At 39.8% G+C, this 16734-nt stretch overlaps 1 protein-coding gene across 1 annotated transcript in view; it reads right to left on the minus strand.

The window, feature by feature from the left end:
• FREM2 (FRAS1 related extracellular matrix 2) overlaps nt 1-16734 on the minus strand; it is a 145174-nt gene that overhangs the window by 1350 nt on the left and 127090 nt on the right. Inside the window, exons 17-23 of the mRNA XM_074146953.1 lie at nt 12799-12991; nt 10299-10403; nt 9012-9139; nt 8780-8914; nt 3316-3442; nt 1905-2092; nt 834-980 (exon numbers count right to left, since the gene is read on the minus strand). Coding sequence (XP_074003054.1) covers nt 834-980; nt 1905-2092; nt 3316-3442; nt 8780-8914; nt 9012-9139; nt 10299-10403; nt 12799-12991 — 1023 coding nt within the window. The remainder of the gene's footprint in view (nt 1-833; nt 981-1904; nt 2093-3315; nt 3443-8779; nt 8915-9011; nt 9140-10298; nt 10404-12798; nt 12992-16734) is intronic.

A 16734-nucleotide genomic window follows, 5' to 3' on the forward strand; every position in this document is an offset into this window, starting at 1 on the left:
TGACAGAACGGGGACAAAAAATTACTGCATTATTGAAAATGGATTCTTCATCTCAAAAATGAGATTTCATTTTCAGGGGAGAATATATGAAATCCTTTTTATGCTGGTAAGTAGGCTGTTCTCATAAATATTCCATTACTTAACAATGGGACCTTTAATACCAAAGTGGCCAGGAGTAGGATTAGAGTCTCAATATTTTTTCTACTAATTTATACACTTGAGTTTTGCACACAGTTTTGCAAATACTAAAGAGACAAATACTGAGGAGACAACTCCTGGCTGGGTTATATAGATCAAAGGGATGAACACACTCAGATGAAGGATTATATTGAATTAAGAAGTACTTGCACCTTTTAGATGACAATTTCTAGTCTTTCCAGTGCTTAGGTGTTTCACAATGTGCAAATTTATGTGGAGAGAAGTGCACAGAAAATGCTGAGTATCAATTAGATTTTGAAGTTCACTATTAATGCTTATGATTCCTTTATTTTTTGTCTTTGACAAGTGAGATGATAGGAAACAATAAAACAATGCTGTGTAACAAGAAACTTAGTAAGTTCTTAGAAGAAATGCGTAACAGTAATTTGTATAATTTCTGGTTAGACTGTGGAATTAGGCAAGAGAAAAGCATAGTAACCCCACAAGAATCTTTTAATAAGTGTTCCATAGATTTTCCATATCTAGAAATTTATAAGCATTTATAATCCTGTTTGCCACTGGAATCAGAAGAAATCTTTCTATTGGCTTCAATATGACTTACGTCAACAACACTTCTTTTGGAAGTGTTTCTTTCTGGGTTCGGTATTCCTGCTAATGAGCTACAGAAATCATACCTGAAATAGAGGAGTTGAGTCTACTTTAAATCCATCAGAGCCTGGCTGTTTAACTAATGGAATTGCTTCAGGATCATCTATTGCAAGTTTTGCATTAAAAAGCACATTTCCAAAGCTTGTGGCTTGTGTCTCTGGCTGAGCTTTGTCCTACATGGTCATGGAGGGAAAAAAAAAAAAAAAAGTTTGTAAAACAGATTCTTTTCTTTTAGGAAAAACAGTTCTAATATTTATAGGCAATGTATTGTGCAATTTACACATGCTATTTCATGCAATCCAGTATAATATCAAGAGAAAAGACGTTAGAAGCAATTGTGGTCACATCTGACTTGTATTAACTTCTATTTAATCTCTTGCCTGAAGACTTTTTTGTTGAAATACAAGGGGGAAACAGTAGAGAACAACCATAGCTGCATTTCTAAAATAAAAAAAGATACATAAATGTGGTCTGAAAAGAAGTCTATTTCCCACTTTAAAGAAGCTACCTTTCATTTCTATTAACAGACATTCATATAAATTAGTTCTGATAATTGGATAGTCATCTTACTTAAAGTTAACTCTCTGAAAGTTGGGCATCAGGTCAGTAGACATCTAGGCTTACTCTAGAATTATTTTCAGAAGGGAAATAATCTCAGACATTCTAAGCCAGCTTTAGAGATAACTCTCTTTCCCTATTGACTACAGAGACAACTAACTGGATGACTAACTTTACATTATATACTAAATTTTGGATGGCTAAAGAAGTAACCAATTCTGATCCTTATCTTACTTGTCTCCTAAGACTCTCTTTATGGTTAATGGGTATAGACAATGCAGAGAAAAAGCCTATCTTGGGATTCTAACTCAGGTAAAACTCTAAATGATGAGAGTTCCTAGAAAGATGAATAGAACCAGAAGGGAGAAAGGTAAGATACTGCCTTCATCAATTCATGTTAGCCTGGAGCTCAAGTCAAAAATTTGGTGCCATCAAGAAAGCCGTCAAGTTCTTTAAAGAACAATTGTTTTTGGATAAAAAAGAAGTCAGAGAAAAATAAAAAATATGTATGTCCATCCTCCCAGAATTAGAACACTTACCACAATCTTAAATCTGTACAGAAGGGATGGAGAATCAGCCAGGCACCCGTATTCAGTGTTGGATGGATTATATTTGGGTACATATCCATCAGCTCCTGTGCACAGGAAAACCTTCTCGATGCTACAGTAGAAGGAATCACCCAAATTCTGCACTGGATCCACCATCACCCGACCATATATGATATCACCTGTAAACAGTGCACACAGTTCACATCCTATTGCACTGGAATATTTAGCACAGTACTGGGTTGAGTTAATAGTCAAGAAGCTCTGTGCGGTGTAATATGACTGCAGTTTCTGGTCATGTCAAAGGTCCGAGCTGAAGATTCTTAATCTGCCTACAGCTATATCCAAAGTCTACTTGAGGAACACTCGCTACCCATAGATGTTCCTTTTTTTTGGTCATTACAATCCTGTTCAGACTGTATAAAAATCATACTTGGTGAGACTGACATACTGTACAAGTGAAATGAACATCATGAAAAGTCACAGAGACATTTTCTGCATTTTGGCTCCCTACTGTGTAATTGCATTTCAGCTGTAAGATAATGTTTAAGCTAAGAAATGGTAGGCCTGTACAAATAACCTGGCCCATTGCTATGCAGGCAAGAAAAGTATGCTATGTGCAGTGGTCAGATACGTATGATGATTCTATGATATGACAGAGAGTGGTTAGGAAGGTTGAGATTCTGAATAAGGAAAGGAGAATTGTTGTGTTGCTTTTATATCAATTTGGAGCAACTGCAGGCTGTGAGAGAGAGAGAGAGAACAGGTTCCTGCTGTTCAAGAGACTGTGCGAATACATCACAAAAGGCAGTCATGTATTCAAAGTGCTGGTAGTCTAATAAACAGGCAAAAGAGGCACAGAAGGAAAGCAGAGGAAGGAAGTGAGTGCTTAGGTCCACTGTCAGATGTATCAATTGAATTAATCCTCCTGCCCCCAGCCTACTCAGTGGAGGGCAGGGAGAAGGGGGAAAGCCTTGATGCTGTGCAAGCACTGCTCAGCAACAGCCAAAACACTGGCATGTTATCAACATAGTTTTACCCACAGATGCAAAGCACAGAACCTTAGCGGGTGCTATTAAGAAAGTTAACTCCATCCCAGCCAGACCCAGTACATTCACCCACAACAAAAACCTGTGTAATACTCACTTATCAACTAGGAGTGTTCTTAATATGAGCCAATGTTTATAAAGTGCTCAGCTTATGAGAAATGGCACCAGTACTGTAACCCTCAGACTTAATACTTTCAGTGCAGACTGGACAACAGCTCTGATGTAAACTGCCAGGTAGGAAAGGCAAGTGCAAAAGAACACAAGCAGCAAGCCCAAACCCTTCCTCCTGATCCTGCAAAAGGATCTTGATAGTGAGGAACGTATATTAAATGTGCATGATCTGTGCACAATTATACCTTCTGAGAAAGCAACATCACTTTCTTGCCCAAAGCCCATTGAGCCATCAGATAGCCACAGTGTCTTTTTGGAGAGGAGGAACATCTGGGTGTTCAAGCTGAACTCAGCAGCCACTGGGTCACTGACCTAAAACACAACAGCATAAGGCTCTTCAACAAGTATTCTTTAATGACTCCAAAAATACAGCATGACCTTCTCCCAAGGTACATTATTTATCAGTTCTGCAAATCCACATGCAATAATACAGTTTAACCAAAAAGATTTCTTCGTAGTAGACATATATTGCTATATATTTTACATTCATACAACCTCTGGGTTATCTGCCTCTGTGATATTTGACAGGATTCTAGGTTAGTTTCTTCCCACCACATTTTTCCAAATCCCAGCGAAGGAGATGCCCAAGGCAACTTATGTGTGCGGGTAACACAAGGAAAATATTTCCCTCAATAACATGTCTCCCTCTGACTCACCACAGCCTGTTTTCTCTATCCCATTTTCATTCTTACCCCCAGGTCCTACCTCTGCTTCTGATCCTCTGCCAATTATTTGAAAGTACACATTGCTGAGGATTTATTTGCAAGTATCAGTTCTTCTGATGTGCTGCGGGATATCGGATCAAACAATTTGAGCATCTTTTTATGCTAATATTTATATATTTGACACAGTTATCTTCCTTGATTACATTAAAAGAATAAAATAAACCAATACTATCAGCAAGAGGTTCTCATTGGGCCACATAACATATGTTAGAAAGCAAACTATACAGGGACATGGCATAATGAAAGGGAAAAAACATAGTGAACGGAAGAATTGGGAAGAGCACAAAGTTCAAAAAGATGCAGTGTACCTGAGGAAACAATCTGGAAGTCGCATACATTCAAAAAAAAAAAAAAAAAGAAAAGGTAAAAAACAAGAGGCTATTAAACAAATAAAAAAATGCTAAAGTGTATATGTATATTTATGTATATATATGTGTATGCATGTGGAAAGGAAAGGGGAAAAACAGGAAAGAAAACATTCTTGCTGGCTCATGGACAAGGGGCTGATGGAATGAGATACAACAATATCAACAGAAACTACTGCTGCAAGTTATACAGCTGACACACTTATTCTTCAAATCCCCTTTTCACAATAGAGCCCCAAAACTATCAAAGGAACAGGATTTGGCAAGAAGAACGTCTAGCTGAAATATTTTCATAAACCCACTGCTACTCTTTAGAACAAGGAACCCTACTCCCATAGCCTTTTCACAGAAACAATAATTAAAAATATCATTTCCATTCTCTTTGGAATTCTTCTTTCTAAATGCCTGGGTTTCAGGCTATTGGATTGCAGCACCACAGCTTCAAATACCTGACTGATACAACTGGTTTCCAGCTGTGGTTCTGAAAGAGAATCAAGAATGGCCTCATCAAGCTCTGCCTGGGCAGAGTAAATGCCCACTGAATAGGAAACAAGAAGTGTGTGTACAGCTAAAGGCACCGGGTTTCAGCCACACAGTGTACAACAAGGGTCAGAGCAACGGCCTGGGTAAATACCCTGCTGTGAATACATTTCTTAGGCATCCTGTTTTAAGTTACTGTTTTTATTTCAGTTTTACCTGTAAGTCTCAGTGCTGCCAGTGGCCAACCCATAGCTGTAATTTATGACAGTAGTTTAATTTTCACGTGCATTTGAGGCAATTTAAACAGGAGTTCTTAGAATTATTTGAGATTGGTGAGGATCTGTTGGGTGAGAAGAGTACTGTCAATTTATTCTGCCTATTTGCCATGCCCATCAACTCTGCATATGGATGATTTGAGGACAATGCAGATCACTCATGGCAGACATCCTCACTTCATGGATTCATAGATTCATAGATTGGTCCAGGCCGGAAGGGACCTCCAAAGGTCATCTAGTCCGACCTCCCCGCAGTCAGCAGGGACACCCCCAACTAGACCAGGTTGCCCAGGGCCTCGTCGAGCTTCACCTTGAATATCTCAAGGGAAGGGGCCTCAACCACCTCCCTGGGCAGCCTGTTCCAGTGTTCCACCACCCTCATAGTAAAGAACTTTTTCCTAATATCCAATCTAAATCTCCCCTTCTCCAACTTAAAACCATTGCCCCTCGTCCTGTCACTGCAGGCCTTTGTAAACAGACCCTCCCCAGCCTTCCTGTAGGCCCCCCTCAGGTACTGGAAGGCCGCTATTAGGTCCCCCCAGAGCCTCCTCTTCTCCAGGCTGAACAACCCCAGCTCCCTCAGCCTGTCCTCATAGCAGAGGTGCTCCAACCCCCTGATCATTTTAGTGGCCCTCCTCTGGACCCACTCCATTAGGTCCATGTCCTTTCTATATTGAGGGCTCCAGACCTGCACACAGTACTCCAGGTGAGGTCTCACCAGAGCAGAGTAAAGTGGCAGAATCACCTCTCTGGATCTGCTGGCAGCACTCCATGGGACCAAAGCTCATGAAACACTTGGTACCTCAAGAAGCAGAAAGCTCTTGAGGCTGGTCCATCCCCAGGGCAGCAAATCACCAGATTATGGGAGTGCTTCTGTCAGGAAATAGCCATGCACATTTAAAGAAAGTAGACACTGAAAGGACTGAGATAAAGCAGAGTTTGGAGGCTGAGTGCTGTTCATGTGCAGGAAATCCCAGAGTGAGATAGTGGTAACACAATACTCACTACTGTTCCAGGCTACTGGCTTCCCTCTTCAGGGGCCACAGAGAGAGGAAAAAGGAGATGGGCAGATACATGTTGAAGAAGGAAATGTTGAACCAAAATCTCCAGAGGCAAGATAACAAATATATTGTCTTCTTGATGTTTGATTCTTAAAATGGCCCCTCATTCATGAACAGTGAAAACAATTGTGAAGGAAATCAGAAAAAAAAAAGTTTCCAAGAAAATGAAAAGCTTTATATTAAAAAGCCCAAGAAGATAATTCAGTACAGCAGCTGGGGCACCAGACTAAGAATTGGGAGAAACAACTCTTGTCCCATCATTTCATCATTAGACTTTACAGGCAAAGTCATTTTGGCGCAGTTGTAACACTTGCACTCACCAACTTCATGGAATCATAGAAAGGTTTGGATTGGAAGGGACCTTTAAAGATTATCTAGTCCAACCCCCTGCCATGCACACAGACATCTTCCACTAGACCAGATTGCTCAAAGCCCCATCCAACCTGGCCTTGAACACTTCCAGGGATGGGGCATCCACAACTTCTCTGCACAACCTGTTCCATTGCCTCACCACCCTCACATCCTAAAAAATTTCTTCCCTATGTCCAGTCTAAATCTAACCTCTTCCAGTTGCCCCTTGGCCTGTCACTACAAGCCTTGGTAAAAGGTCTCTCTTTGTCTTTCTTATAAGCCCACTTTATTTTTAAAAGGATGCAACAAGGTCTCCCCAGAACCTTCTCTTCTCCAGACTGAACAACCCCAGCTCTCTCAGCCTTTCTTCATTGGGGAGGTGCTTCAGCCTTCTGATCATGTTCATGGCCCTCCTCTGGATCCGCTCTAACAGGTGCATGTCTTTCTTGTACTGGGAACCCCACAACTGGATGCAGTGGACCTGTGCAAGGTATCAGGTGTTTCCTAGTCTAGGGACCAGCGTCACAGTCTGGCCTTTCATGCTCACTTCTCTGTCTTTTGCTTCTTATATTTAAAACAAGGATACTAATACTCATTCATCAGTTTTGCAGGATGCCTAGAAATCTTAAATTTTAAATGCCCAGTGAATTTGTGATACTGCAATGCCTCTAACTGCTGCTTTTTTTGGGACCTGCTTTATGTCCACATAGACTTTCAGTCTATGATCAAAGGGAATAATATCATGGACTACAGAATTTCCTGAATTCCTTTTACCATGAATATCTCAAGAAAAAGAGCTGGTCTTGGTTTGAAAATTGCTGGGAATGGGGGGACTAACTGGCCACAGTCCTTGGTGATTATGATTCTGTTGCAATTTTGCACATTATCTCTATTTTGAATTGATGTACCTGAAACTTCCATATACTGTATTATTAAAGCTTTATCTGATATAATGAACCCTATAGTATCCTTTCTTTTTTTTTTTCTAAGGCAGTTCTTAGTCTTAGTCATAGTTCTTAGTTCTTAGTCATACACTTCTTCCAGATAAGAGTTAGGTCTCTCCCCAGGCTACTTTGCCCATTTTTGCCCAATGATTTTTGCAGGTCTTTTGAATTTTCTTCACATTATCAACATCATCTTTTTCATAGAAGGACCAGACACAAGCTGTGGTTCTGCATTGCTGTGAATTGCTTCAGAGTTCCTAGAAGATTAGAAATGCCAGATAAAAGCCAAAGTGCTAAACTTGTATGAACTCCCCCTACCTCCCTCCATTCAAACTTTTTAAAAGTGTTTTGCCGGGTTAACTCTGAGAAGGCAGGTTTCATGTCAGTTCATGTATCACCTCTTTGCTTGGCCAGGACTTAATGCCGAATCAGGAATCATCTGTTCTCCCATAGCTGGCATAACACCAAATGAAAGCATAAAGACTGCATACATTCCCTTGTGTTCACTGGCTAATTCAATAATTGTGTATCCCTGGCTGATCCGGATCGGATTTATACTGTAAGATGATTTAATAGCATACATCTATACTATTAATGAGCATGAAAACACAGCCACACTGCTCCACTATTAGTTGTATTGGCTCCAAATAACAGAAATGATAAAACTTCCTCCTTACACATCCCAAGGTCACACTAGCTCTTTTTGTAACACTGTAAACTGGCAGTTTATGTTCTGTTAACTACACAACATGACCACCAGATATTTTTCAATAAATGCTCTCTACAGCGGAGTCCATTTCTCCATATTTTGTTCCCAGCAACAGAGCTTTACAGCTGGGCTTTGTGAAAGGCATGCTGTTTGCCTGTTCCCACATTACCATATGATCCATATTGCTATGGATAGGATTTGTCTCACTCACTCTCAAGAGTCTTAAAGCTAAGCATTTTACCAGTGCTGGCTTCTACGCTTCCTCTATAGCCAGTGAAGGAAGTCCTACCTTAGGACTGAATGAATCTTCCTCTCGAGGCCCCACTTTTAATACCAGAGACCCAGCTCTGGTCTTTGTGTCAGATTAAAACCTTCTGATAATAGTTTTATATTTTCCTATTTATCTGATAAAACTATTTCATACCAAAGCCAACACATAAGTAAAGAATTCCCAAAAGTTAGCTTGTATCACAGTATCTATCACCTAAACCAATGTTAATGAGCTTCCTACTGGCTATCAAATATTGGCCATGCATTGAGGACAAAAAACATTTGTGCTCCTAGTTGGGTAAAACATTAAATAGCAGGAGAGGACTATGTGCTGTCCCACCAATTTAAGAATTGGTTTGTTGATAAGCAAGGAACTTCAGTTTCTAGCACTATTATTACAAGACCAACACAGGCAATATGGGAATCAAAATAAAAAGGAAACATGATGAAGGTCTCATTGGGGTGGTACCTGCTGGAATCGGATGTCCAGATCAAATGTGATCGGCTCTCTAGGACTGCAGATCACTGGTAGGCTGTACTCCTGGTGTGGAGCAGTGGTACAAGCTATCAGCTTCACAGTGTACGTTCCAGAATAGTCTCGAACCTGACGAGAGAGAGAGCAAGCGAGAGAGAGCTGTTCCATCAACATCCTAACCATCAGGCTGGAGCAAGAGAAGACACAGTGAAGGCTGAGGTTTTACCGCAAAATCTGAAACAAAGCTCCACTGCTGTACTGGCTGGTTGTACGTTGGCTCGCTTCGGATAAGGCTGAGGCTAAATGTCAGGCCCAGATGATCAGTGGACATAACCATGGAAGTTAGAGATGTAGCTAGAAACATGCCAAGAGACAGATTTGTCACCTTTAGTATTTCACTTCAAACTCTCACAGCCTGAAAAACATTCCCAGTAATTCATAAACCACGATGCCATGGTTGATGCTAATACTTTTACAAGGCACTGAGTTTTATTAACTGAAACTAACAAAACCAATTACGGTCAACACAGCTGGGCCCCCTTGATTCTTGTTCTATTAAACTATTAAACAGTTGCTTTTGGGCTACACAACCAGAACTGTATGAAGATTAAATTTAACAGACAGGCGAAACAGTGAGAGTGGAATGGCAAAGATCTATAATCCCTCCTGTTCTAAACTTGGAATGTCAGGCCAGGGAACACAAAATAACTTGTCTTAGCAGTGTAACTCTTTCAGCTCTGCCTGATATGCAAAACTTAACATGCTAGAGGACAGCTGAGAAAAAGCAGAAGCACTATGAAGGAGTTTTATAGGTTAATAAAACTGAGTTAAACTAAAAGAGATTTCTTAAATTTTTTTTTTTCCCTTCTCATTATTGTTCAGCAGACTTAATTTAGTTAGATAATCTTTTCCATGGCCGGCATTCATGCTCAGATTTATGTCTGTAGACACAGTCTTACACCTGTGATTATTCTGAACAAAGGCAGTGGGGTTTAAACAGATTAAATTGCAGGATCAGGTCCTTAGCAATGACTAATTGAGTGGCAGTGAGAATGTTTTATTAACAGAGCGATACAAGACCTTTTCTTACTCTCTGAAAATGGTCTAAATAACCTAGAAAGGCTTCAAGTTACAAAAGAAATTTTAATGCTATCTAAGTTCCTAGGGCAACATAAGTAAATAGGTGATCATAACTTTTGGATTAAAACATGTATTTATAGATCTCTAGTGGATAGAATGGCCTAGATCTTCATCTTTCATAAATCAGGCTCTTGATCAAGTGGAACTATCTGCTTTCCATCAGATCCATGCATATTTCATAAAGTTTGACAATCTGAATACAGTCATCAGTGACAAGTAAAAAATCCGAAGTAGATGAAAAATCCTTATCTGAAGAGCACAGTACGGAAAAAAAATCAGGTATCGGTAGCAGAAATAAGTAAAATGAATAGTATAAAGTTTTGGAGGGAGGTCTTTGTTTTTATAGTACTGCTAAAGTGCAGATTAAGCTTACCAGGATGGGACATCACAAAGACACCATGAAACCGGGCTTCAGTCTTGAAGTTGACAACCAGGCGGCCCTCTTCACTAATACGCATGCTGGTTGGGTACAGGGAACCTGGCAGCAGAAGCCAATTCACAAAGTTTATTCCACTTGCAGATGACAAATAAATCACAATCCTACAAAACACCAGTCCCACTCTCATTTCCCCTTGTCATGTCGGATGTTTGAGATGTTTGTCGGATGTCATGTCGGAGAGGGCCTGCTGCTACCTTTTGAGTTGACTCAAGGTTCTTCTCAAACAAGAATTTACGCAGTGGAGCCTACAGCTTTCACAATGCTTCAGCTTTCCAAAGCACAAACAGAACTTCCCTGAAAAGTCATGGTTTTACAAGTTATCATGGACCCACACAGCCACTCTGGCAGACTGAGAAAAGTCCACAGCACAATCCGCGCTTGTGTTCAGGCAACAGCATGGTCAGCTGCCAGGTGGGTCTGGAGAGGGAAGAATACTTTTGTTTTCACCAGGTACTCAAGCTGATTCCTTCCAATGAAAGCTGCTTCAGAGACACTTTATCAGTCCCTCCCTATCCATCGTCCCAAGGCAGCATCCCCCAGGATTTAGTTGTAGCAATTGGTTGTGGCTGCCATGGCAACCTGCTTGTGGGTGCTTGACTCTGTGAAACTCATTCTGACAGGCTTTGCATTGCTGTCGATTTCTGGCGTGAATCTGCCCCAAAACATGGGCCTAATATTTCCTAATTTCAGGTTACAAGGTCTTGTGTATATGTCAGAAGCGGTTTATTGCTGTAGCTTGCAGCCAAGTCCTTTTTTCCCCAGAGTTCTGCAAAGCTTCACAGTTCAAGTGTGTCCTTCAGGGCTCCCTTACAGAGAGCCACTGATGTGCCACCACTCTGCCTGCCAGGGGCAAGAAGGAAACAGGAATGTTCCTCCCTAATGTGTTGGAAACCTAACACACTCACCGATGTGAATGTATACCACCTGTACAAAATCACCGGTACCAATCACATTTATTGGTACATTTGAAACATATATATATATCTATGTATGCATGAATTATGGCTTTAGAAGACCTTGACTGCTTTACAGTTTTATGTAGAATTTATATAGAACAACTGTACGTATCCAGAAGTATGGAAATAAACTGGAAACTAGTTAATCCGTCCCTGCTCAGACAAACAGCTGCTCATTGTGCAAGGCTGTGGAGTGAGAAAATACTGCTCAAATCAGATTGGGATAGGTTGGGGGTCTACCCTCCACTACCTCACTGTGTTTATCGTGTTTTGTGCTGGCTGCTTTGTAAGGGAGCTGCCAACGTTCAGCATCTCCAAAGACCTGGCCATCAGCTTCTTAAACAGAGAAATAAAACATTAAAGCACCAACGACAGGGAAATGGTGCCATAGATGCGCCACATAACTGCTGAGACTGAGGATTAGATCTGGTTGTTATTCGGTGAGTAGCGCATCACATGATTTGTGGCCTGTGGCTTATTCTTTAGGCACGGCATGACATGTGCTTCATTCTTCATGCACTGTAGATTCCCCCTGCCACTCCTCATTTCCTGCTCTTAACATGAGGACAGAAATTGCATAGCGATGACTTTTGTAGTTCATATACAGAGTTTGCAGAAACAAAAAATGGCTTTATGTTCATGGAAGTTCTGAAATTGTGTAAGTGTACATATGTGATTATAGCCGGTGCCTGTATTCTAACTTGGGTTGAGACAGATATGGAACATTTCCCAGTTTAATGCTGGGAAATACTAAGTAAATTTGCATAAATAGAACAGAGCAGCATATAGGTGTAACTACACATTTTAATCTTTCACAGACATCTGTATGCCACTTTTAAAAAAATAATTTAACTTCTTGCAACGATAAATTCTGTAATGATAGAGTTTGTTTTGTTGACTAATTGTAGTCATAAACATTTATTGGCAGTACCTACCACATTTAAAGTTTTACAGTTTACTATTCTAACATATAAGACAGGCTATAATACCCATTATACATTTCTGTATCTTTTGAATGTTTCACAATTAATGTTTTCAAAACATGAAAAATTTCTGCAACTGTACATTCATGGACAGGAAAAAATTATATTGCTGAAAAGTTTCAGGCTTTTTTTTTCACTGAACTGCAAATATCTTGTGTGGTAACAGAATATGAATACATTGTGAATCCTGAGGTTCTGAGTAGAAATAAACGTGCTAATTTTTGCATGTGTACTTCAAACATAACCTAACAGTTATTTTTCTTTGCAATAAAGATAAATAAAGAAAATAAAGTTGATGTCAACTTTACATGGATTTCATAAACACCCCAGCAGAGAACTGTCAGTGCTAGGAAACGACAGTCTGTTTGCAACTGATAATAAATGATATACTTTTATTTATTTTTTTTTAGAATGACTGAAAAATCATCCTACTGTGTGCAAATTATATTCTTAGTAACAGAACATGAGTTCGATGCAGAGAAATCAGACACCCACCTTGGAGTTCTGCTTCAGGTGGGCTACCGATCCCATCCTTCCACAGGATGGCAGTGTCATACACAAAAGTCAGACGGAGCTCTGACTGTAGGTCGAAATGCTGCCAGCCTCCTACACCCACCGGAGAGTGGAAAACATAAGAGACGTACAAGGGGACTCTCAGCGTGACATAGGACTGTACGAGGTTTAGAACCTACAAAAAAGAAAATTATGTATTTAGGTTAGTGGTCATGAAAGGCAGCACTGTGCAGGTAATCCTAATGCAAGAGAAAGAGAAGACAGAAATTGAAATGAATATTGTGACTGAATCAACTTCTCTCATTTTGCAAATCACAGATGAAGTGCAAAACTCCACATATCAATGGATTTAACATGAGCTTACATCCCTTCAAGTTGCATTTTTGTATTTCAATCTGAATATGTGTTCTGATAAAACATAAACCCCTCAATTTTGACTCATTTTTAGTTAGGTTTTTTAAGTACAGAAAAAACATGGCTACAAATGACGGCCCTCGAAATTTTTCAAATATCATTTTGTATTTGCTCTATCTTTACACCTTAACCAACTCTTTTGTTTACATTTTTATGTTACTATCCTGTAAGAAGCTCTTCTGGAAGACCCTGAATTTGCTCAGACTTCATTGCAAGACTGAGTCCTTGGACTGCACTTAATCTGTCTCTGGAACTATTTCTTCCTTTGTGCATGGATAGTAGCTAACATACTGCATGTAATCATGCAAATCATACTGTTTATCACTGTCTGGAAGAACTAAAAATAGTATGCAAGTTGATACAGATTTAAAAGTAGACCCTCTATGCATATATTGTACAAAAGAATAGCACTGTATTTAATTATTATCAGTCAGGGATTTACATATTGTCTACATATATTTTGATGAAAAAGGGCAAGATCAGTGTCGGTAAACTATCACCTCTTAAGATAGATCTTATATGATGCACGGATCCAAACCTTTCTGAAAAGACTTTGCATTTATGCTTTGTTACAAATACTTTTTCATTCACATCTCTCTGATTAGAAATGTGCAATCCAGATCCTTTTGGAGCATTCTGGATTTTCTTAAAAAGATGCAGAAGGAAAGGCATTGACATCATCTCCCAGCGGGAAACTTTTCAAAGGCACAAATGGTGTTGAACACCCATTTACTTCCAATAGAAATTGCATAGGTAAATTTGTACATCTGAACATTTCCCTGGAGTGATTACCTTACAAGCTTTTAAAGAGTGTTTTGCACTATTAAAACCCCCCAACATTCAAAGAACTTTACAAGCTGCGTAAAAACAAACCTGTTTCTGGGTTCACCCAGTGGCACATAAGAGGGCTGAATGTCCATTACCTTACAGCTGCTTTACATTTCCAAATGCCAGACAAAAATTTTAGTAATACTATAAACCCACAAATTTACTGCCTGAAGTGACTATATCGTATGAACTAATTAGGGAGTTCATTATGGCAAATGTTCATAGTTGCCACAACCCACTTTCACGCAGGACACTCCTTGTTCTACACACTATGCTACCAAAACTCTTTCCACTTACATTGTTTGCATCTTTCCATGAAATGTGCTGGCATTTAGACAGTAGGCAGCCTGGACAGATACACAGTATCATGAAGTAAGGCAGCCCAAAGGCCTTTGATTCAGGAATAACCTCGCACACTTGTCATTTCCTGGAACAGTACCAAGAACTGAATACTTTTTGTAGCACAACAAATGGGTTACTCTTGAAAAGTCATCTCGGACAAACTATTGGCTTTTCTGTGTGTGTTTTCATTCTACATCTGCATCTTGTACAGTAAGAATTAGACGTTGAGATCAAAGATCTGAAATTCAGTTTGCTTGTGAGGAAGAGACAAAAATACATGGAAGATGATTTAATATATGTCCCTTCTTGAAAAAAAGGCATACATCATGCTTAATGATAACGTAGAGGAGGACTGGAATATCACACAGGGAGAATTTAATGACCTTGAGGACTAGAATAATAGAAGTGAGATGAAATTTTATAGCATAAAGTATAAGGTAACAGAAAGTAGTGACAAGGATTTCTGGTAGAAATGAAAGACATTGGTTAGAAACGATAGAGGGGAAAAAAGATTTTGGTATGTGAGTTGATCACATCATAGCTATGACCTTCCTACCCTCTCCATGTGATATGATCCTAAGATAAACTGAGGAATGGGGTGGAAATTAGAAGCATGCATGCCATTATACAGAGCACTAGTGAGGGCTTATCTGGAATAGCTTTGATCATCCGTGCTTGAAAAAGCCTAATTTGCATTGCAGACTGTAGAAAAAGGAATCACCATAAACACAGGAATGGCAAAACTATCTGATGAGAAGAGACTAAAACAGCCAGGTTGTTTAGCCTAGTACAACAAAGGCTGAGAGGGAATAAGAATGCTGTCTATACATGTCAGGAGATGAGCAGCGAAGGGCCACTGATGATGAAGGATGGTGCTGACATGGGAACAAACGGGCATAAGATGGCCATGACAAATACAGCCTAGAAATCAGAAGAATTTCTAGCCCTCAGTGTGGTGGCATTCAACAAGAACAGGGAGGCCATGAAATCCTATTAGCCTTTAGATTAAGGTTACTAGTGTTGGAACCACATTATATGGAGAGTTAAGGCAGTGGCCTGGACTGAGTGATCCACAAAACCCCTTCTAGTTCAGTATCTTATGCACCTCAATTAAAACCAAAAAACTTCTTTCAAAGCTTTTCTTGATTTTCAAGTACAAGATAGCATCGGCACTTCACGTACACTCTACATAAAGTAATCCATTAATGGGGTTTGTAAATCACATTTTAGCGTTTTCTTGTGTCCATTCAATGGGAACATAGTGTTAATGAGCTCGACTCACTTGTACTGGTGGAAATCTAGCAGTAGGATCCCTTCTGGGGATGAAACATTACTCCTTTGCCATGCATTACCACTGTTCTGTGGGAAAATCTGAAACCATAGCACCAAATAATTGTCTCCATTTCTAGGACCCTAGAATTTAGAAGATTCGTCTCTTCTAGCAATACCCATAAGAGATGTCTGGGCAGTAGGGCTGCTTGTCCCAGCCTGGGAATTTATTCATGTACTTCTGCATATCGATATGCTTCCACCAGTATAGCTGCCCTTAAGTGTGATTCATGGCATGTAGGGAGGAGGAAGGAGTTCTTGCTAAACCAGCTGATGGAGTTTTTATGCACACAAACCCTTCCTCATGCATTCATGGTCTTGCAGGTGTGGAGGAAAACCCACAACACTGATAGCCAGAGAATTACTGAATAAATAGTTCTTTCTCTTCTTTCTTGTTGAAAAGGAAAATGCCACAAGGAGAAAATTACTCTTCAGTAGGCAGAACAGAATAAACTCAAGACACTCTATATGAAAGGATCTTTTTGATACAATAAAAATGTAAAATAAAAAATACAACAACAAAAAAAGAGGAAATTAACTGCAGAGGAAGACTGTGTCTGATTAAGTGAGCAGAACCTCCCAACAAAAGAATCGATGCAATGTGTAACACAGGTGGAGGAGTCCTCTCTAGCCCTCTTAATAATGCCATTTAGGCAAACATAAGAAAACATTCTTTCCATTGAGTTATCTTTATTTCCCAGCACTGCCTGCAAAGCCTATTGAAAGTAGCCAGCTGTTCATATTTTATCTCAATGTGACACTGATGAAATCAAAGCGGTAACTTAGAGCTGTGTAAGTGTAGGATCAGCTTAACTGCTGTGGAGAGACAGAACAGGTGCCTTCTGTGTCTATGCATCCAATGCACAGGAGGTTTTAGCAGTTGTACTGAACAACTTACATTCATTAACAACACATTTTATACAATAATAAATGTAGGATCCCACACAAGGTGTGACCTTTAGCTTTGTGATACCAGGACAGAAATACAGACTAGAACCACACCTG

This window comes from Numenius arquata, chromosome 1 (genome assembly GCF_964106895.1).
Source record: "Numenius arquata chromosome 1, bNumArq3.hap1.1, whole genome shotgun sequence".
Classification (NCBI taxonomy): Eukaryota; Metazoa; Chordata; class Aves; order Charadriiformes; family Scolopacidae; genus Numenius; species Numenius arquata.